The 23,671-nt window shown below is 38.7% G+C and overlaps 2 protein-coding genes across 2 annotated transcripts in view; one reads left to right on the top strand and one right to left on the bottom strand.

The window, feature by feature from the left end:
* The window catches only part of LOC136261916 (tRNA (guanine-N(7)-)-methyltransferase non-catalytic subunit WDR4-like), a 69,696-nt gene that overhangs the window by 24,140 nt on the left and 21,885 nt on the right, over positions 1-23,671 (bottom strand). The window lies entirely within an intron of this gene.
* Positions 1-23,671, top strand: part of LOC136260952 (uncharacterized) — a 34,645-nt gene that overhangs the window by 1,366 nt on the left and 9,608 nt on the right. Inside the window, exons 2-3 of the mRNA XM_066054875.1 lie at positions 5,762-6,728; positions 12,936-13,079. Coding sequence (XP_065910947.1) covers positions 5,762-6,728; positions 12,936-13,079 — 1,111 coding nt within the window. The remainder of the gene's footprint in view (positions 1-5,761; positions 6,729-12,935; positions 13,080-23,671) is intronic.

Here is a 23,671-nt window from a genome sequence, read left to right as displayed (position 1 = left end):
CTAAGGACCACGAGAATTTTTTGGCCTTAACTAAGCTCAATGTTTTATTGGGCCTTGTGGCCGTGTTGCTGAAGCGTGAAGATCACAATCAGCGTAACCTGAGTAGTTGTTCATCTGTACTGAGGTCATACCTTATATTAGTTCATCCATCAGTGGAATATGCTGCTCCCACAACATACGCACGCATGCAACTATACTATTTGGGTTATGCTGCCACAGTAGGTTGGCAATAACTCTTGGCTTCCAGTGGGAATATAAGGGAACACCTATTATGTATTTGTTGTCCTACTATTTAGCCTGTCTATTGCTTGCTACTTGTTTACAGGCTATGGTGGTTATACAGTAGATCATGGGACTTTAGTTGCAAGTGGTCACTGGTCTAGTGATGAGGCTGTGCAGAGTTTCACATGACGTGAGTTGCATGTAGTGAGAATGGTCCTTGAGTTCTTTTAAAGAAAATCTTGCAAATGAGCAGATTCATGGGCTGTATGGAGTTGCCCTTATGTGAGAACTCGATATTGTCAGGCCTCTCAGGAGCTAACCTCTTTAGTGGTATCATAAACACCCCAGTGAAGGCCACTAGGCTGGATTTTACATCATTGGAAAGCTAAAATAAATAAACACTTTAAAGGGAAAAAAGGCTATGTGGAAATCAAAAGTAGTGAGGTGCGTGCATGAGTGTGGATCATTTGTGGATGCAATGTGCAGGCCATGAGTAGGCAGATGGGTAGTGATGGACGTGACACACCCTTCACTACTATATTAACATGATTTTCTGTCTATTTCACTGCATTCAAATGCACCAGTTATTTAGGTCTACCATAGTAACAATATCCAACAGTTAGAGAAAGTACATCATAGAGCAGCTAGTTGGGTCCTAAATGATTTCCAACCAGTACAGCTCAGTTATTTACATCTATGATACAGCATCTCTCTTGACCAAGCCTCCAACTACGATGCAGATTTCAAATTCCCTGCAATATTGTGCATCAAGATTACTCACCATCAATTTTATCTCAATGGAAAATTTTCCTGGCTAGGTGTTTCATTCTGCCAAACTCGTTTACTTATTTGCGCCAGTGAAGTTTCTATTCCAGAGCAATTAAAGATTGAAACAATTTACCATTAAATATATAATTGAATGCAAAATTATGTGACAAATTGACTCTTTTTCAGCAGATCTACAAATATTGCATCAAACTTGGAAGTAGAGTCAGTGATAAAAAGTAGTGAAGGAAGATATAGGAATGATAGCTATATGGGAAAATCCCTACATTGGCATGTTACTTTCATCTGTTCAATGCCAAAGTAGGCATTTTCCCACACAGCTATTACTCATATACCGTGCTTCACTACCTAGAACCCTACTTCATTTTATAAATTAATAGTACTAGTTTATTAACTTTTTTTTGTTGTAGTATGTGTAGATGTAATTGCTGTATTAGAGGACGTTGATCTTGCTGCTGAGCTATGTGATAGATTAAGGGGTGTGGTGTTCAATGCGATGTCTTGTTTTCTAAACTGTAGCTGATTGTGGCTGATCATTAAGAGGCTTGATTACCAAGCTCTGATAGTTAAGGGCCTTGTCAAGCAAAGACGTAACATCCTCACTTAAAATGGTTGGCATCCGAGGCTCATAGCATCTGAAAACTGTGAAAATTATGACACAAGTTGGAAACACACTAACCATGAAGGTTAAGTGCTCACTATGAGCCACGCAGTCAGTAGATACCTAGCACACATGCCAGATTTGAATAAGAAAACTGCATGCACCTTCAACCACCAGCATGAAAATGCATTATTTTACGTTTGTGAGTAATGATCATCATACAGTACAGCAGTACTATATATTAGGGATCATGGAGATTTGGGTTTTTATAGCCAATTAAAAATCACCCAAAAACCAGCTTCAGAATACCATCCTGGCTCCTTGAAGTATTGGTTAGATATAACCAAGCCCAAAAGTGCCTTCGGTACAATCCTAAAGGCTACCAATAAATTGCTACAAATTTTATTTATTTTTAATTCAGTGGAATTTTCTACTGCCTGCCTGCCTGCCTGCCTGCCTGCCTGCCTGCCTGCCTGCCTGCCTGCCTGCCTGCCTGCCTGCCTGCCTGCCTGCCTGCCTGCCTGCCTGCCTGCCTGCCTGCCTGCCTGCCTGCCTGCCTGCCTGCCTGCCTGCCTGCCTGCCTGCCTGCCTGCCTGCCTGCCTGCCTGCCTGCTTGCCTGCCTGATGCCTTCAGGCAAGTGTAACTTAATAATGGCTAAAGCTATGAGCCTGAGCTTTTCACTGTTGATGTCGCTTCATCTCAAGACATGCCCTTTGGCATACCGCAGTACAGTGGACCCTCACAAATCCGACCTCCCCTGAGACCATAGGCTGTTCAGATTACTGAAATGTTCGGATTTGCAAATCATCAATTAACACTGTGTTTTATTTTTATCGGCTAAATAAGTATATAAGAGGTTTTCACATACATCAAGTTTTACAGTACAGTGTATACGTTTTTGGAGTTAAGTTGAATGAATCTAAAAAAGTCAAGAGTAAGTTGCTTAGCATTACTGAAAGTGATGGGGCAGTGCACTCATCTTGACATTCATACCAAGTGAAACATTTGTCCATAAGTCTAGTCACTTCTTCACTTTAGCTTATCTTCATTCTTTTTAATGTCACCTACAGTTGATTTACCAATACCATATTCTTTAGTAAAGTTGCTTAAACTCGTTCCTCCAGTAATCTTTTTCAATATAGTAAACTTTTGTTCAATTGACAAGGTCAAATGTTTTTGCTTTTCTTTAGCCACATCCTCAACTTATTAACCTCGCTAAACACGTGTTTATTGCTGGGCGTTAATTAGATTTTATGACCCGTTCGGATTATCCGAGCATCCGGATTAGAGAGGGTCGGATTTGCGAGGGTCCACTGTATGTACAATGCATGCATCATGGACTTACCTTTGTCTCCTTTGAGTCCCATTTTTTTCTGCTGACAGCTCAAGGTGTTGATTTGCGGTAGCGCAATTCATGGTTTCCCTACAACACGTTTGTATTGGGAATCATCCAATACTGCACGATTCTAATACTGTTCTTTGTTTTTAACACTGTGTAACAGGGCTGAACATAGCTGAAAGCAAAGTGTAATGGCCATCGCCATCGCACTTTTGAGACAGTAATTGACAGTTTTTGATAGTTGGAGCATGCGAATCAGTGGATGCACTTCTTCTACTGTTTTACATTTGTAACGCTGTGAACGGCTGAACATAGCTGAAAGCGAAGTGTAATGGCCGCTGTAGTTTCGAAGCAATATTTGATAGATATCTGGGGCACGTGTTCAGATGCAAACATCCTTGCTTTCTATGCGGTATGCGTGGGTTCACCAGTCATAATAATGTTACAAAAAAAGTAAACAACAAGTATAAGGAAAAAATAGGAATTTTAAGTACCATTAGGGATCACAGAGAAAAAAGTAGGGAGACAAGGGAGGTCACCTACACCTGCAGATATACTAGTGAACATTTAATCCCCAATTCAGTCTTGGTCTTGGGTATAGACTGAATTAGGTGTTAAATGTTCACTAGTATATCTGCAGGTGTAGGCGACCTCCCTTGTTTCCCTGCTTTTTTTCTATGATCTCTAATCGAACTTTAAATTCCTAATTTTTCTGTATACTTTATTCCCAGTTAGTGCATGTTTGTAGGCCTTGTAGTTTCCTTGTGCATTAATTCATTGATTATTTTATTTATGATGTAATCTCAACCGCATTTCTTATTATTCTTAGGATTAGGTTGTACAGTTAATTTGTTTTGCTAGGCATTGCAAAGTTTACAAGGAGAATCTTGGAATAAAAAGTAGCAATGCTTGCTGACTAGATCAGTGCACACATAATGGTCTAAAACTTCGGTAACCCATTCCTTGGATGATGTAGATATTACCAAGACATAATTTGAAAACACTGCAAGCTAGAGTTTATGTACTATAAATTTTAATTTTTTTTTTAAAATTAGGCGCACACCCACAGCCAGCCGAAATTGTTTTCCAAGAAGTGTATGTACCGTATATGACCGTATAGAAGCCCGGGCGTTTATTTCCTATAAATCATTTTTGACCCGGCGTTTAAACGAGACCGGCGTTAATTTGGACCCGGGGGTTTATTTCTTACTAGCCACTCGTTGAGAATGACAGGTGCCAGTACAAGTACCTACGAAATACGAAATCCATAGCCCATCACGTACATAAACCCATTTGGACTCCTCTGCTGGGTGAAACATTGGAAGTCGGGCGGAAAGATGACAATGACCACGATAAATACGCTATGGCCATCACCAGAAGAGAAGGCATAGTCGAACAAGACATCACAAGACTGGTGACGAGACATCACTGTATAGTTAGCAGCTGACACAAGTTTAGAACCCCTTTCAGTGCATATCATTAGCACCCCGGCGTTTAAATGAGCCCCGGCGTTTATTATGACAGTCCCCTTGCTGTACCCGGCGTATATTTGAGCCCCTGCGTGTATTTGAGCCCGGCTTTAATACTGTCATATACGGTACCTATCTACCTATCTATGTTTGTCCGTACACACCTGTGTGAGCAAAGCCGTTAAATGGTAAAAAGCACGTAAGAAGTAAAAGCTAAGTGAAGTCTGTATTAATCCACACAGGTAAACTTTGCTCTGAGGTGGTTTCTTTTTGACAGTCTGAAATATGGGTGTGGCGACTCTCTTTGACTTTGTGAACTACCTTCCCTTTGGGTTTACAGGTGTTTAACAACTGAAAAACAATGATGCTGTCCTCATAGACTACCAGGGATAGCCTATACCTTCGAATTGAAAGGGGGCGTGTCTAATACTTGCACAAACAAAAATGTAGGGCAGCCTTGTGGCTTTGTCAAGAGAATTTATGAGGAAATTATGGGGAAAAGCACAATAGACAAACTAAAGATCAGTTGAGAAGATACTTCTGTGCATAATATACTGTTTAGTAATTCTGTATTTTGTAATTAGTAAATTATTTGTAATTCTCTAATTACATTGCTATGCACTGCTAAGGAAGCGCTATTCGAATAAACAATAACTTTTATTTAATGGAAGGGGCTATTCATCCAGTTCCGTATATAATAATAAAAATTTGACAAAAAAGGTTGGCAAAACGAAAAAAAAGGAAAATGTAAAACTTTCAGAGCTTGAACCTGGACCACTGGTGTGAATTGCCATTGTGTTACCAACTGTGCCATCACTGCTAGCTACCCAGCTCTCTTACTTTTCTATCTTATAAATGTGATTCAATAAGTAACCTGTATATAGTAAGAAGACCAGGTGAAAAGAAATCAAAGCTGAATCCGACCCTAACGCTAACCTTAAGTTTGCCTATTAAGCATAATTATGTCCTTCACTGTCTGTATGGAAGGTAATTTTTTTGGTGAGTTCAGGGCGAGCTAGGGTTGCTGGGACGCTTTCTGTGCTCGTCTAACCCTAGCTTGCCTCAAACTCATTAAAAACTTACTTTCATGCAACTAGTGCGTTTGATACTTGAGTGAATTAGAGCTGGACGAATAGCTTGTATAAGTCGGATAGCCACTACATTGATTGATAATTTTGTATGTATTATTGTTATAAAGGAATAGCATATGTAACATTAATTTATACACTATTCAGAGGCTATAGCTAGCTGCATGGTTCCTAGTTTTTAAAAGTAGAATAGCATCAACTTGTTTACTTACTGAACTTCTATTCTAGTAACTATACTAAGCATTTTTTTTGCAGGTGTTGCATCAGAATATTGAAAATAGTCCTTTAAATAGTGAACAACGCCTTCCACGAAGAATGAATCCCACTGAAGTGGTCTTCTCTCGCAGAGATTTGCAATTTAACCCACTATTTTTAAATTATAAAGTTCATTTTATATATCAATTATCCAGTGAGGATGGACCATCGAAAGTAGTCACAGACAGTTATAACTTCAATGATAAGAAATGGGAAGAGAAAACAGCTATTGGTAATATTGGTAAAAATGTTTGCTCAACTATTCTACATTGTTTTGGAAACTTAACAGTCTTTGGATGTGACTCTGATGAGGTTGCTTTGTACTCTTTAATTGTCAAAACAAGGTCATGGCAGTTTGTTAAATCATCTAAATTCTCTTTCCTTGATCTGAATTTTAAAAATAGTGTTTGTGCTCATTATGCAATTTTTGGGAAGGATAGAGTAGTGGCAATCACAGTACTTCAAGCGTCCTTTCTTATTTATCAGTTTTCTCCAGAGAAAGATGTTGGCACCAACTGGAAGTCTGCAATGTTATTATTGCCACATCTACAGGGTGTAGAAGCCCATTACCAAATTCAATCTTGTGTTGTTAATGCTAACAATATATATTTTAGTTTGCTTTCAAAAACACATTTGTTTGTGTACCAGATAGATCTTAGTCCTTTGGAACAGAACCGTTGTTCTTCACTTGCACCAAAATATTCATGGTGTTTAGAAAATTTTAATATAAAGAAGTGTTTCCTTTCCCTACTTGATGATGATGTAGTTACTATCATGATTAAAGGAGCTATAAATGGAAATGTTGTTGAAGTTTCATACTTATATTGTTTCAACTCTGGTTCACTGAACCCCTTGATTGTTTATCCATCAATTGTGGAGGTGATAACTTCTGCAGTAGTTCCTGATACTACCAACATAGCTATTTTATGTCGTGAAAATAATGAACACAAACTACATTTACTAAATGGTAAGAGGTGTGTATGGATAGGATGCATAATATTGTTTTAATGTAATGACCATTGCATGCAAAGTATGCATGCACTTACAGTTTCTTTGCTGTACTTGCCACCCCATTATTGAATTCTATGAAACATTCAAGTTGATGTTGTGTTAATTCTAAAAAGCAGTTGCTCACTAAGCTGATAATTTGATATCCTTGCTAAGCATTCATTCAGCCTACCAAATGCCTTATCATACAGTACGGTAGTACTGCATGGGATCATGAACTGGATGGGCTTTTCCAGCCAAACATATCACCCTAAAACCATCCTCAATTTCCTTTCATGACAGCTTGGCAGCATTGGTTAGTCACAGCCAAGCCAAAAATGTCTTCAGAAAAACCCCAAACCCTTACAAAAATAGTTTCTGTGGATTTTTCTATTTAACATAATTTTATGCTGACTGACTGACTAACTAACTGATGCCTCCAGCCAAGCCTAACTTGACAATGGATAAGGCTACGGGCTTGATTTCTTCATTGTTTGACATTACTTCATCCTGAGATGTGCCTTTTGCCAATCACAGTATGTACAATACACGCATCATGGACTTGCCTTTGTCCTTCTTTGTGTTTCAGTTCTTTTCGGTGACAATGCAAGGTGTCATTCGCGGTAGCACAATGCAGCTTCCCTGTGTTAGCTATTATGCTTATTGCCTGTATTTCTGTGGCGACTGGATTGACTGCAGAGACACTTCTTGCGCTGTTCTTCATTTGTAATGCTGTGTAACAGGCAGAGCACAGCTGAAAACGAAGTGTAATGGCCACTTCCCTTTCCATTATGTGATTAATTAGGAATTTCAAATTGGATTAGAGATCAAAGAAAAAAATAGTGAAACGAGGGAATAGCTAATAGGGGTGAAACAAGGAAGGTTACCTATACCTGCAGATATACTAGTGGACATCAATTCCCTAAACTTCAGTCTATAACCATGACTGAATTAGGGATTAAATGTCCACTAGTATAGTATATCTACAGGTATAGGCAACCTTCCTTGTTTACCACTTTTTAGCTATTCCATTGTTTCACTACTTTTTTTTTTATCCCTAATCCAACTTAAAATTCTTAATTTTCCTTCTACTTGTTTACTGTAGTTGTTTCCGTAAAAGTGTGTGTGTGTACCTATCTATCTACCTATGTACCTATGTACCTATGTTTGTCCGTACGCACCCACGTGAGCAAAATTGTTTAATAACGGTGAAAGCAGCTTTTACGTAAGAAGTAAAAGTGAAATGAAGTCTGTATTAAACTTCTGCACAGGTGAACTTTGCTCTGAGGTGGTTTCTTTTCAGCGGACTGAAATACGGGTTTGGTGACTTTCCTCAGATTACCTTCCCCTTGAGGTTTTCAGGCATTTAGCAACTGAAAAACAACGGTGTAGGCCTCGTACACTGCCAGGAATAGCCTATCGCTTTGAGTTGAAAGGGGGCGTATCCCTTACGTACGCGAACGAAAATGAAGAGCAGCTTTGAGGCTTTGTCGAGAGAATTTGTGGGAAAAAACACGTTAGTCACACTATAAAACAGTTTAGAAGATAGTTTTGTGCGTAATATGTTGGTAAAAGCGGTTTATTTAACAAACGCTTCCTTAGCAGTGCATAGCAACGTAATTGAATGAATTACGAATATTTCATGAATTACGAGAAATAGCTAATTATATTATTGCACAACCCAAACTACCATATTGTAAAGTAGTAATACATAGTTGGTTAATTCATACTGTCTATAGTTATTCCAGATGAGTTAGCTAGCTGCATGGCGCCTGGTTTTTAGAAGTAGCACAACATCAACTTGTTAAACATAATTATGACAAATGAACCAGCGCATACCACATTAAAAGAAAGAATGGTGCCAGGAAAGCCAAAAGTAACTGTATATACACCCCCTGTATACAAGTAGAAGGAATTTAAGTTCGATTAGGGATCACACAAAGAAATTAAAAGTAGTGAAACTAGGGATGTTGCCTACACCTGAAGATATGCTAGTGGACATTTAATTAGCATTTGTCCTTCTACTTGTTTGTTTTCTTATGACAGTGAACCCACGCATACCATATTGGGAGAAAGAATAACACCAGGTTTATTGTTTTTGTCTCATTGCATGTCCCAACTATCACTTCAACACTATGAGAAGGACCCCTACAAAAAATCTAGTCACAATAGAAAACTCACATTACAAACATAGGGAAGCCATCATGTGGCACTACCACAAATCAACACCTTTGTGCTGTCAGCAAAAATAAATGGGACACAAAGAAAAGGACACGGGTAAGTCCATGAAGCATGCATTATACATTCTATGGTATGCCAAAAGGCACCTGTTGGGCTGTAGTGATGTCAAGCAGTAAGAAAAAAACAAGCCCGTAGCCTTAGCATTATCGAGTTACGCTTGCCTGAAGGCATCAGTCAGTCAGCAAAAAAATTCCACTAAATTTAAAATTTCATAGCATCTTTTTGGAAGCATTTTGGGCCACACTGAAGGCAATTTTGGGCTTGGTTACATATAACCAATATTGCCAAGGCATCATGAAGGTATTGTTTTGGGTGATTTTTTTGGCAAGAAAACCCCAAACTTTCATGTACTATCGTACTGCATGATAAGTTGTTTTGTAGCAATGCATACACCAGTTTGTAATGTTTAATTAATTGTAATTATATGTATTTTGTAATTACCACTTTATTTTGTTGCTAAGTAAGCGCAACTCAAATGAACAAGTGCCCAAAAAAAATGGAATTTTCAACTAGAGTAGGGACTATAGCACATCGATAAAAAGTATTGAAACAAGCTGCATGATATTAATAATTATCCCATTGCCAGCTGAATTCCTGGTGACTACTATCCGAATCACCGAATTGCATCATATTACCCTTATCGTATGCATACACAGAACTACTTAGTAACCATACTTCTAAATACTCGCTATGAAATACAGAACTCAATTGTGTTGTTTTTATTTACATAATACTAACCGCAATGAAGTTATTACTCGGCAAAGTCTAAACATTGGTAAAAACCAGCCCAAGCAAACAACGGGATCCCAACTAACTATCTACAAAGGTGCCTTACACTCCAAAGAACTATTCTATACAGTTTACTTACAGTGCGATCCATTCCACAGCCGTGATTTGTCCCATTTTTGCTGTTGCGCATGCGTATCTGTACTCGTGACCACCATGCCACGTCTGGGATAAAGCAGCCGACTATTGACTTTACCTGTCTCCATTGATGTATAACACTTTCTTTGTTATTAACAACTTGTTTTCAACTCAAAGAACAATTTAATTCGCCTATTATGAAAGGTTACACTTTGCACTATTACATAACAAACGTGCAGTAGTCCGGGAAGGATCTGGTTATCCCAGAAATGGGACCCCTATGGGCGTGTCCGCTTTAGCACTGGCGCATCTCACTATTACACGCACTAAACAGTTTATAGCGAAGCTAGATTTTATTTCCTACGTGATTTATAATGCCATGCCACCATATGGCGGCTACCGCCGTTAATGGATTAAATCACAGTAAAACAATAAGAAGTGTTATATCCCTAATGTGCTATTGATATTGATGTGCTATGGTCCCTACTCTAGTTGAAATTCCAATATTTTTGCGTACTTGTTGTTTTTTTCCTGTAAAATAAAATTATTATGACTGGTGAATCCACGCATACCGCATCAAAAGAAACAATGTCGCGCACCCTAGCTACCAATTATTGTCTGAAAAGTGAAGTATCCATTATGCTTCATTGTCAGCTGCCATATAGAGGGAAACTTTGGTGGGGAGAAACTTTGGCGAATTTGGCGATTCGCTACAAATTTGCCAAAATTTAACCCACCAATTACTCGTAGCGCCTGAGATTAGCATCTTCATAGCTACAGATTGAGCTTGAATTCGCCAAAGTTTATTTCGCCAAATGCGATTTAGCTTGCTATTCGCCAAAGTTTACCCCCGCCAAAGTTTCCCTCTATACGGTATATTCAACCCGTTACACAGCATTACAAATCAAGAACTGTTTGAAAAGCACCTCTGCAATCAAAGTAGCCACTATCAAAAATACAAATGATTTCCATTACGAAGTCAGGGAAGCTATCACGTGCTACCGCCAAATCGACACCTTTCACTGTCAGCCAAGATGAAATGGACACAAAGGAGGACACTGGTAAGTCAATGAAGAATGCATTGTGCGTAGTGTGGTATGCCAAAAGGCACCTCTCAGGCCGAAGTGATGTCGAACAGTGAAAAAACCAAGCCGTAGCCTTAGTCGTTATCGAGTTACGCTTGTCTGAAGGCATCAGGCAGTCAGTCAGTCAGTCAGAAAATTCTGTTTAATAATTTAAAAAAAATTAATTAGCAACTTGTTGAAAGCGTTTCTGGTCAATCTGAAAGTTTGGTTTTACCTAACCAATACTGCTTCATTGTCATCAGGGTAAGTTTTTTTTCGTGGGCCATGCTTACACACTATCGTACTGTATGATTAAACAGTAGTATCTTCTCAACTGATTTATACAGTAGTTTGTATATTATGTTTTCAATCTAAAATTTACTAAACAAAGCTACTAGTTAGCTCTTAATTTTTGTACATATATACAAGGGACATGCCCCCCTTTAACTCAGGGATACATCATTTCTGGGCTGAGAGTTGAAATAGGAAAACCACATTCCCTGTGAATCTACTCTAGCGAGTCCTTCTTTTCGTGGATTTTTTTGGCAATCCCTATTCCTTATAGCATATAATTTTTTTATGCTGAATGCTGTGACATTCATTTCCTTGGTTCAAAAAATTGATACGGCAACTATTCAAACTTTACCACTACTTGGTGGTTGAAAATAGTGTTGCGCCGATAATCGGTTGAATTATCGGTAACAGCCAATATTAGCTAATTTTACAAGTATCAGTATCGGCTATGAAGCGGAAATAATTTGCTGATTAACCGAAACCCACAATCAATCGTTAATGACAGCAATAAACAGGTGAAAGTGAAGAAGGTGGTAAATGTAGCAGTAAGTGGTTTGCTGTAACTGTTTTGTAACTTTTGGCTTTTTTTTGCACAAGTATGGTTGCAAGGCTATAGTAGGCTGTGTATATTTATCGGCCGCCCATGCAATTAGTTGATCACTCTTCATAAAGGCTTTGGAGTCCCACTAAAAACATTGTTTGATAAGCTGGCTTAGATGTTTTATAACTACTTGGCTTCCTTTTCCGTGAAAGGAGTTAGTGGCAAAACTGTAGAAAACATTGTAAAAGTCGGCCACCCACACAATTAATTACATTGATAACATTGTCATTTCAAAATTTATACACAAACTTTAGGTGATTTTCTGCTCTTCCTCCCCTGTTCTGAAGAATTGATGAATAGCGGTAAATATTGGCATATCGGTTACAGGAATAGGCAAATAATCGGTATTGGTAAATGTGAAAAAATGCATATCGGTGCAACACTAGTTGAAAACTATGTTTAAGCCCTTATTTCAAATCGATTGTGGCACCATCCAAGTGTGGCTACTACTGAAGGTACGGTGTTTAACCAAGGAAATACAGTACCCACAATTTTTACAGTTTGTAGAATTACAGCTTCAAGTTTTTGAGTAGCTGTAGCTCATCACTGGCTTGTACTATGCACATAAAATTCACACCACAAATTTTTGCTATCTGAGGGTGCTGCTTATATTTTGCACCATTTTAGTGGGTTACTATGCCACCTCCACATCAGTAGTCATAGGCTTTCTAGGCCATAAAGCAAGCACGTGGAAACCAGAATTTAGAAATATGTAGTGCATGGATGCACATATAGCGAGCTTGTATTGTCAATCTAATATGGCTGGTTAAAGCAGTCACATATGTAAAGAGTGAAAGTGTGAGGCTGGAGTGGATATGAATATTTGGACTGTCAGGGATCAGTTGCATTGTTATTCACAGAAATTCCCTCTGGTAACAATGGCAGGCACCCAGGATTATGCAATTTACAGGGTAGGCTGGCATGCTTTGCAGACTAGTAGAAAATGCCTGAGCGATAGTATAATCAATGTTGAATAAGGTAATAATAATATATTCCATGACATGCAGTCTAACCAATTGCCTTCCTGTATCACCTTGCTGTTGTTGGAAAAATCTATATATAACTTGTTTGTGAGCTGATTCATCTTGTTTAAAGACATTGTTGTATTGTTTCGAAAATGTAGCTCCTGATCATTTGATGAAAGACACAATTCCAGTGGAATTGGAAGAAGCTGATAGTGTATCTACCTGCACAGATACTGACAAGCCAGATGATTTCTACCACCACAACACGAGTACTACTGATATTTTAGACACTCCTACACCTGGTAAGTTATTTACATTGTGTTAAAATAGAAATGCACGTTGGCATTCCTAAAACATATGTGCACCATGGCAAATTCAATTCATGCATGCATATAAATGGTCATGGGCATGGAGAATGACATAGGAAGGAAGGCTATGTAGTTTTTATTCCCAAAAAGTGAACTTATTTTTCTGCAGATTGGTGAAAAAATATGAACAAATTGAACAGTTCTTTAAAAAGTAATCTGTTTGATGTCAAATTTACTAGTGTACCTATATTTCTTTCAAAATAACTTCTAATGGTACTTTTGTGGTTGGGGGAGCTTTCTATGGTGGTGTTTAGGTGAGTGATCTATTAGAATTTTTGCAAAAAAAACAACATTGGCTATCTCTGCTATGAACTACTACCATGGTTCGTGATGAATGATGGTAGCTATTACAGCATAGCTATGTGGGAAAATCCCTACATTTCTTGCATTGGCATGTTACCACCATCAGTTCAATGCCAAGGTAGGCAAATTATAATTGTGTTGCCTCTATTAGTCTACAATTTTTGTTACAAATACCTGTAGCTGGAAGGGTTTCGCCACACTAATCATATTTTACTCTATCAAACAGTACGTAGGGATCCCCCCTAAAGTGACGCGTGCCACCTAAAATTCCACCTTTAAAAATCATCCTAGAAACATCTTATGTGACAAAAATCACCTTTAAAAAATCAAGACACACAGTAGTGTGTCGTGCGGCCCAAGAAGCCGACGCGCCACACTGTGAGTATAATAACAGGAAGAAAGAAAACACAATTTTCACACCTATGTAGCTCTGTGATCCCTAATCTGATTGGAACCAAATTTGCTATAGACGTGCCGGCCAGTCAGGGGAGTCTACATACCAAATTTGAAGAAAATCGCTCCAGCCATTTCTGAGATATGAGCGAACAAAATTTTGTTTTAATTTCTTCGTTTTTTTCTTCTTCTACTTCTTCATTTCACACACTTCGCAAAATCCACCATAAAACACGAATGTGTGCTCTAATCGGGCTGAAATTTGGCACACTTAAAGGGCTCATTAAGGCAGATCTTAGTACCAACTTTTGGTAGGAATCTGATTAACATTCACGGAGTTACGACTGATTATTTGCATAAAATAAGGTCGAAGGTCTGTCACGCCTACAGGGTAAACCCCTTGAAGGAATGAGTTGAAAATTGTTATGTAAATGGAGTAACCATCGTAGGAGTGCCTTTTTGTGGTTTGAAACGAATCGAGATAAAGACCATGGAGATATGACACAAAACCCAGCCTGTGTCACAATTACGCGATCGATTTTTATGAATTAAAAAACACGCATACCAGGCAAACTGCTTAGAGCAATAAGCTGAAAATCAGTATGTAGCTGGAATAGTCATCATAGAAAGTCCTTGCAGTAGTACAGAAGAATCGGATCACAAACCACTGAGTTATGATTCGAAACACAATTACGCGTAGCAAATGCGAGATCGAGATACTCTAATAGAACAGTCACCATAATAGAGCATTCAGCTACGTTTATAACTTACTCCATTATTGAATTATATTACATTGCAAGTTATTCTGTAGGGAATTCAGCTACAAACAGTTAATCTGATAGACAATTCAGCTACAGGCAAGTCACCCAATATATATAGAGAGTTCACCTAGAAACAAGTCACCCTGTAGAGAATTCAGCTATAGAAGAAGAAGTCACCTTGTAGAGAGTTCAGTTACAAAGAAACCACCATGTAGAGAACTCAGCTGCAAACAAATAACCCTGTAGAGAGATCAGCTAGAAGAAGTCACCTTGTAGAGAGTTCAGTTACAAAGAAACCAGAGTTCAGCTGCAAACAAATCACCCTGTAGAAAGATCAGCTAGAAGAAGTTACCTTGTAGAAAGCTCAGCTACAAAGAAACCATCATGTAGAGAGTTCAGCTACGAAAAGATCACCCTGTAGAGAGTTCAGCTATAAAGAAACCACCATGTAGAGAGTTCAGCTGCAAACAAATTACCCTGTAGAGAATTCAGCTACAAACACATCGCCCTGTAGAAAGATCAGCTAGAAGAACTTACCTTGTAGAGAGTTCAGCTACAAAGAAACCATCATGTAGAGAGTTCAGCTGCAAACAAATCATCCTGTAGAGAGTTCAACTATGAAAAGATTACCCTGTAGAGAGTTCAGCTAGAAACAAATCACCCTGTAGAGAGATCAGCTAGAAAAAGTTACCTTGTAGGGAGTTCAGCTACAAACAAACCATCATGTAAAGAGTTCAGCTGCAAACAAATCACCCAGTAGAAAGTTCAGCTACGAACAGATCACCCTGTAGAGAGTTCAGTTAGAAACAAGTCATCCTGCAGAGAGATCAGCTAGAAGGATCACCTTGTAGAGAGTTCAGCCACAAACAGATCACCCTGTAGAGAGATCAGCTAGAAGAAGTTACCTTGTAGAAAGTTCAGCTACAAATAAACCATCATGTAGAGAGTTCAGCTGCAAACAAATCACCCAGTAGAAAGTTCAGCTACAAACAAATCACATAGTTCAGCTACAAACAAGTCACCCTGTAGAGAGATCAGCTAGAAGAGGTCACCTTGTAGAGGGATCAGTTAGAAACAAATCACCTTGTAGAGAATTCAGCTACAAACAAAATCACCCTGTAGAGAGTTCAGTTACAAACAAATCACCCTGTAGAGAGTTCAACTACAAACAGATAACCCTGCAAAGAGTTCAGTTAGAAACAAGTCACCCTGTAGAGAGATTCCTGTAGAGAGTTGATCTACAAGCAATTCACCCTGTAGAGAGTTCAGCTACATTTCAAGTCACCCAGTAGAGAGATCAGCTGCAAATTAAACAAGTTATCCATAGGGAATAATTGACATGTAATAAATGTATGAATTATATATATAATTTGTACATTTACTGATAAAATCAGAATTAGTTAAAGTATTTATAATCTGCTTCATCTTTTTCTTCTTCCTGTGGTAAAAAAAAAACAGATAGGTTAAAAAAGCCCCAAAGCCGGCCATAGGCTGGCTTTGGGGTATACAAACACAAAAAGAAGTGAAATCTAATCCAAAACAGCCAAGCTGTAAAAAAAGAGTGTGGCCCTCAGAAAGGCTATGGTGAAAAAAGATGTGAAACCCAAGGTAGCGGCCAAGAAATGACTGTGATGGTAGGTTAATGGTAAAAATTTTAATAACGACAATTCAGGTAATTTGGTGCCGCTTGGTCTTGGCACAAAATTCACCTGAATTGTCGTTATTAAATTTTTTACCATTAACCTACCATCACAGCCATTTGTTGGCCGCCACCTTGGAATCTTTTTTCACCATAGCCTTTCTGAGGGCCGCACTCTTTTTTTACAGCTTGGCTGTTTTGGATTAGATAATATTAGTCCAAAATACAGCATTAAAAAACAAGACAACACTTACAGGTGGCCGGATATAGAATTTTAAAACTCAAATTTTCGTCTGCCAGCCAGGAAAATCCCTGCATTGGCATTGAACAAAATAATTGTTGTAACATGTCTGAGGGGGTAGGACAAGCCCACGTGAACTGGTAATGGAATTACTTAAGGTCCCTAGCGCTATTAAAATATATTCTAAAGAAACGGATTTTTCTACCTCTGTATAGGGATGTATCCACCATAGGCAATTGTTCCTGGTTGTTAGATAAATGCAAAGACTGTTCGTGGTGAATTGGTGGCCACCACGTGTCGTCATTTCCGAATGCTGATTTCTTCACAACTGTTTTATTATTCTTCATGAAATTTGAACTATTGTAAAGTACAAACACAGTAGAACTCAAATGTGACTGTCTCAGCAAAAACCCGACTTGTTCGCACAATTAAATTTTTTTTATTCACTCAGCAATATCAGCAGTGTCCAAGGAATGGACCACCAAAGTTTCAGCCTTCTGTGGTGTGTAGTTTTGGAATTATAGCGATAGACAGTAGGAAGAGCAAGGTAATTGATTTGTACAGCGACTATACTGAAAATAAACTACAGGCGCTTACATTCGCAGCCATAACTTCCGTTTGGATTAGTCTACAACATTGCAATTTGGCTGAAAATGTTCACCATGGATCAGCACATCAGCCAAGGTATAGCATTAGCCCTGTAGATACTTGCGCATATGGATATGAAGGCGGTTTGGTAGAAAAAACAATGACAATCTTGTTTACATTTACCGCATTGTAAACAAACGCACATGAAACGCATACCGTTGGAGCTAGAGAAACGAAACAAAGATTTTCGAACTCTCCATGAACAGGCGAATAAGATGGTATATAGTTTTAATTGATTTGAGTCTTCCTTCTTTGAGTACTGGTCCGATAAAAACTTGCGTAGTTTTTTTTTGTAGCATGCGTAATTTTACGAATTATTTTTAAATTTGATTTCTCAATATGCATGCTTGTGCGAACAAGTTGGGTTTTTGCTGAGACAGTCACAAATATCTATCGAACCTTATCTAACCTCTTCATCGATATTTGTGACCAGATTTTACAGAACCGATCCAAATCGCACATCAGGCAAAATCAAACTAACACCACCAGTGGATAGTTACACTATCGTACTACAAGTTTTGACCCTCAGCACTACTCAAACTACATGAGGCTGGTTTTAACAGACGTCTTTTCTGGGTGGTGTGGAGTGCTCAAATGGCGGTTTCAGGCCTTGTGAAGGACCTGGCTTGGCAAGAATCAGTGGTTTACTGGTGGACAGCCTTATAATGTTGGCCAGACGTGTTCTCTGTTGATTTTGCTACATATCAGCCACTAAGGAGCCAGCACAGCCCTGTAATCTCGTGTCTGGACTCCAATCGTGGTCTGCCTCCATTTTGAGGTCTATCTCTTGCCCTCCCCGCCACCCCCCAGCCTCCACCCCTTTGTGAGCACTCGTGATACTACTTCGCACGTCCAACTGCTCAGATTTTCTATCTTATTTGGCGGGAAACTGTACAAGCAGCTACAAGTACTGGAAGTGGCTTGAAAGGTAACAGATTGATGCATCTTTTGTGTAAATTTCATACACGTGCTTGCTATCCTTGGAGAGTTATGCTGGCTTCCATTCTTTAAAACCGTTTATCTCGAAACTTCTAATGTGCGATTTGGATCGTTTTTCCAAAATCCAGTCACATTTTGTGCAGTATCCATTGGCTCACGTGAAATACTTTCGAGCACTTAAGTACATTGCATAATGTATATCAGTTCACATGGCCTCCCCCCCGTAATATGCCAATGTAGGGATTTTCCCACCAAGCTATGCTGTAATGCCATAATTCATCTCTTGTTTCACTACTTTTTATTGCTTGGATTCCTATTTCAATTAATATACTTGAGAAAAGGTAGTATCTAGTGCAAGAGAAGCTAAGGTGAGCTATAGTAGATGCACTACTTGGTATATGAATATCTTTCAGAGTAGTTTTATGTGCAAACATAGTAACTGTATATAATTATGCTTCTAAGTGGTCTGCATTGATCAAGAGCTGTGGAATCAGTGACAGTCATGAGTAGTTCAGCTAAACTAAATTGTCATAAGTCATGAGTGGGCCAGTTATAAGCCTGAAAGTAAATTGTCATATAGAATTACATACAAAGGACAAGCCCATGGGATAGCGCTGCAGGTACAAGTTTTCATACTAAGCAACTCACTGATAGTATTTAGAGCTGGGCGATATACCAGTGTTGTTAGTAATCTGTGATATTTAAGTCATACCGGTTTTGATACCGCCTGTTTTTTTTTTGTTTTTTTTAATATTGACTGTTTTTTAAACCAGGCGCGTGCCTGGTTTACTGAAATTGTTTTCGTAAAAACATGTGTGTGTGTGTGTGTGTGTGTGTGCACCTATCTATGTTTGTCCGTACGCACCCACATGAGCAAATCCTTTTATTGGTAAAAGCAGTCAGCCAATGAAACTAAACACTAAATGAAGCTTGTATTAAACTTGAGCATAGGCAAGGTTTGCACTGAGGCTGTTTCTTTTCGCAAGTTTGAAATACTGGTGTAGCGACTCTCCACAAACTTAGTGAACTTCCTTCCCATTGGGCTCTTCATGTATTTAATGACTGAAAAACACAGAGGGTAACCAGACATGTGACAATATTTGTAGGGGAGGCTGTATTCTGCAGAATATGAATAACGGAATAGCGGAGTAAGGCCAAAGGTTACTTAACAGGTTCTTAATTTACAAATTCTTCCGTATCATACAACAGTTTATGCCTTACAACATTTCAGGCAAGAAATCCAGCGCTGAGTTGCATCCGAGTTTCACCAGGATCGGTGATCGCTAAATAGGAATTCCGCAGGACTAACAATTTTTCATCCATCTTTCGTTGTAGAATGTCAGATAGAATTCATCCATCTTTCGCTGTAGAATCAATAGATACATGGTGTGCATTAAATAACTGTGGTGTACTCTAAATAGACTCTACATTAAATGGAACTGGCTATTCACCACAAGGTGTCATGAGCTATACAAGTAGCTAGCACTTTGTGGTTAATTATGTTGTCTTTTGTGTGTTCTCCTTTCAACTGAGGTTAGCTAGCTAAGTGCAGTAGCTAACTAATGAATTTGTTCTCATGATGGCCATGTGATTTTCTGATATGTAGCTACCAATGCCATTCAAAGTTTGTTAAATTGAAATGAGGTACAATAACATCACAAAAGAATAACATCACAAAAGAATACACGAGTCACAATTATCAGTAACAGCAAACACTAAATGAAATAAGACATACGTAATCACTACATACAATATGTGACCGGATCTGCGAAAACCCGACACAATCATGCATTTTTCAAATTCCTGTTTATTAAGTATTTTTAATCTACTTAGCCAAGTGTACCCTCAGCCTCATATGTCAATAACTTTAGGAGTTACAGCCCTACAAAGTAGCAAGAACAGAAAAATCGATTTGTACAGCAAGTATAGGGAAAATAAATTACAGGTGCTAACAGTTGTAACTTACCAACGGATTGAGGTACGGAGCTAAAATTTTCACCATCGTGTTCACCATGAACAGGGGAATCAATTACTGGGTAAAATTTTCCTTTACTCACTCTTCTTCACTGCATACAAAGGTGAAATTCATGAAGAAAAATCGATTGCGTACAATCGCTTTGACATGACATAAACAAACGCTCATAAATTATGGATCCTTGGGTCTGCTGCAACGAAACAAAGATTTTCCAACTCCTCTTGAGCAGGCAAATAAGATGATATCCAGGGTTTTATTGTTAGTCCCTTCCTTCACTAAGAAAGAGGTGTTCAAAAAGTTTATGGAATTTTTTCAATAATACGCAAGTATTTCACCCAATGTATTCAATGCTTTATACTGGCTTGCACAATTGTGTCAGGTTTTTGCAGATCCAGTCACATATGTCCAGCAATTATGGTAGCTACAGACTTACATTGGCAATCCAAACTCCTGGGACAAGTACTGTTTTTGGTGTGCTGTAAATTGTTCTTTAATACAGTCTGCTATGACTAAACTCCTTGCATCAAATTGCACTCCCATTTTTAACTCGATACAAGATCTATTTGGATGGTAATGTACATTGCCAAATTTTGAGGCAGGCAAGCCGGATTGTGGATTAGTGTAGTGGCGAAACTCTTCATGTTGAAGAACAATATTGTCAACTTGTGAGAAATTGTTGTGACATCCATTGCAAACAGAAATGTTTCCACCTTTAAAACATGCTTTGTATGGATTGTCTCCAGTGACAGGTGGAGATGGAAGAAAAGAATTTTGGTTCAGCCATGGTGGTGGAGACCACATCCATGGAGGGTAAGCAGGATATGGCTTAGAGGGGGGTGGGAATCCTCCACTTGTTGATGGCCCTCCACTTGATGGTCCATAACTACAGGGGTGTGTCTGTATCTGGATGACCACCACTGTACTGTGATGGTGGACATATAGTATAGTCATAAGCAAATGGACTACCTGAAGAAACAGCAGTATTTGAGTTGTAGTTACCCTGCATTAAAGCTTGGAATCGAGGAGTAGTGTCTAAGGGTACCCTGTTATCATCTGATGGAGCTGCACGTTTTGATGTTTGCTTCTTTTTAGCCACTTTGCCAGGCTTACGACCAGCTCCAGCTGGCATTGCATGCATTCCTAATTGCATAAGGTTTGGAGAATCAGAACCCTTCTTGGTTTTAAACCAACTTATGAATTCTCTCAATTCACCATTCACTTCTGAAACAGCAACTGTATGAGAGCACAACTTGATCGACTTAAAATGAGGGCATTTATTGTCACATTCATATTTGACTCCGTTAACAGATATCAGATGTGGAGTAGATCCAGATTTGGACTTCACCATCTTTTCTTTAGGACCTAACCCTGGTGCAGGAGCAATAGCATTAACTTCAGAGACCAGTGAAGTTGCCTTCTTCCAAATACCTTCCACGGTTGTGTAGGGTAGATGTGTACTAGCTACAGCATCTTTCAGGCATACAGAAAGTGTTTGTACCTCTCCTCCAGCAGTTTGTTCACCTGCAAATCGTATCCTATGTTGGTGCTACTCTTGCATGACTATGTACTGGCTGAAGTCAATTCTTGTCCAGATATAGCTGAAGTGGAGGACTCTTCAGAGAGGACTGGAGTTAAATGGAGTTCAGCAACTTTAGCACTTGATGACTGCTTAGAAATTATTGAACTTAATGGCTCTTCAAAAGTAGCTGATGTTAATGGCTGCTCACAAGCTTCTGGAAGCAAACATTCAGAGTTGGAGTATTGGCATACAGTAGTAGTATTTAGCCTGTTGATGTACCTCTGTCGTTCTTGGGACATTCTGAACTACTTCTCAACTGAAACTGTTAAAGAAGAATACTGAGGTCATAATTTATATTCGCCATAGCCAATAATTGCTTTCTCTATCTCGCGTTGCTGTTGTTTAATAGCTTCCTTCGTTTTGTCATTAAACAAACCTTACTGGTGCTTTTTATACCCTGTACATTCTTTTATCAGTGCATTTATTGACTCACTGTTATTGACTCACTGTTATTGGTGTAAAAGGCTTTAGGGGGTGAGCCAAGACCTACATCTTCTCTGAGATTTCGTAATGTGCAGTTACGAAAATCTTCAGACTTCCATTTTATGAACCACTCATAAAACAATGGTTTATGAGATTTGTGATTGTTAAAAGCTTCAATTTCCATTTTATCCCATTTCTCCTTTAATGATTTCAGCAATGCATTAAAAGTAATACTATCACAACAGTCAACCAGACCCTCATGATAAGCTCCACTAGTGTCAGACCAGCCAAATATATCATGAACGTATTCTTTAACTGTAGAGGTTGGAAACTTTTGCTTGCGAAGATGGAGCTCCACATTTTGTTGCAAATGTCTAAAACACCAGAGGTGAGCAGCTTGGTGAAAGTTATCTAAGACAGCATCAACTAAATTCTTTTCCCCATCAGTGCCAACTGCTTTAATAGCTTGAACTTTTCGATTCAAAGCGCAGAGAGTTGAGAGAAGGTAATTGTGGTAATTGCGATACTCTTTCTGGTAATGTACTAACAGAGGCCCCAACATCAGGTGAATCACCAATATGAGAACTCTCTAGAAGTAAATGCTGGTAAGCAACTGGTGTCACACTAAATTCTCCTAAATTAAAGTAGAATCATTGCCTAGAATTCCAAAATTAAATGGATCACAGCAAAATCGTTCCATGTCTCGCAACTGCTGTTCATTGTATAGAACAGCCATCGGTTCTGGGGCGCATGGTACATCTTGAACAAAAGCTACACATTTTTCAGCACTTTTGCACTGTTCCATGACAACATATAACATGTTACATGTATCACGAAGACATTTTTCAGCACTTTTGTACTGTTCCATGACAACATACAACATGTTGCGTGTATCACGAAGACCAGTACAGTTACCACCAAGTGAATTCAAAACTGTTTGCTGTTTCATCTTCCCGTGGACATTCCCTATCCCTAGGTATATCACCAACACTATGAGTTTTCAACACTCCTCCTTTATCAGATAACACTTCATCAATAGCATGTTTGGGTTCCTTATGGAGTAACTTATCTTTGAGAAGGCTCATAGTTCTTCAATATGCCTTATTCAATTTTGCATTTCCATGGGGACGAACCAGTACGGGATGATTGGGCACTCCATCAAACTTATAAACTACAAGTGCCAAAGGCATCAGTTGATCATGACAATCTGCAAAAAGAACCTCTATTATTACTACAGTGGAACCTCCCTTAACAGTCACCTGAGTTGGGCGGTCACCTCAGAATGACGGCCACGTGACTACGGTCCCGACTGATTTCCAATCAGTTTGTACAGAAATAGTTTGCATTATTTGAAACCACATAAATGCTGTTCTTTTTACCTTTGATACAGGAAAAAAGGAAGCTACAGGAATCTAAACTACTGCTTCGAAGATTGACCTAACTTTCTACTATATAGAGACCAAAGTATAAGATTGTACCTTGTTTCATTCACACGCTATGGTCCCTCAAAGTTAACCCATACATTTTTCTTATTCTGAGATACTGGCTGCTTGCACAGGCATCAAATTAACTGTGAAGATTCTTCAATAAACTTGTGGTGGAAACTTAGCGCATAGATTTGTCTT

This window comes from Dysidea avara, chromosome 7 (assembly GCF_963678975.1).
Source record: "Dysidea avara chromosome 7, odDysAvar1.4, whole genome shotgun sequence".
In the NCBI taxonomy this organism is placed as follows: domain Eukaryota; kingdom Metazoa; phylum Porifera; class Demospongiae; order Dictyoceratida; family Dysideidae; genus Dysidea; species Dysidea avara.
Note: the sequence above shows the minus strand (reverse complement) of the source record. Positions and strands in the feature narration are given on the sequence as shown.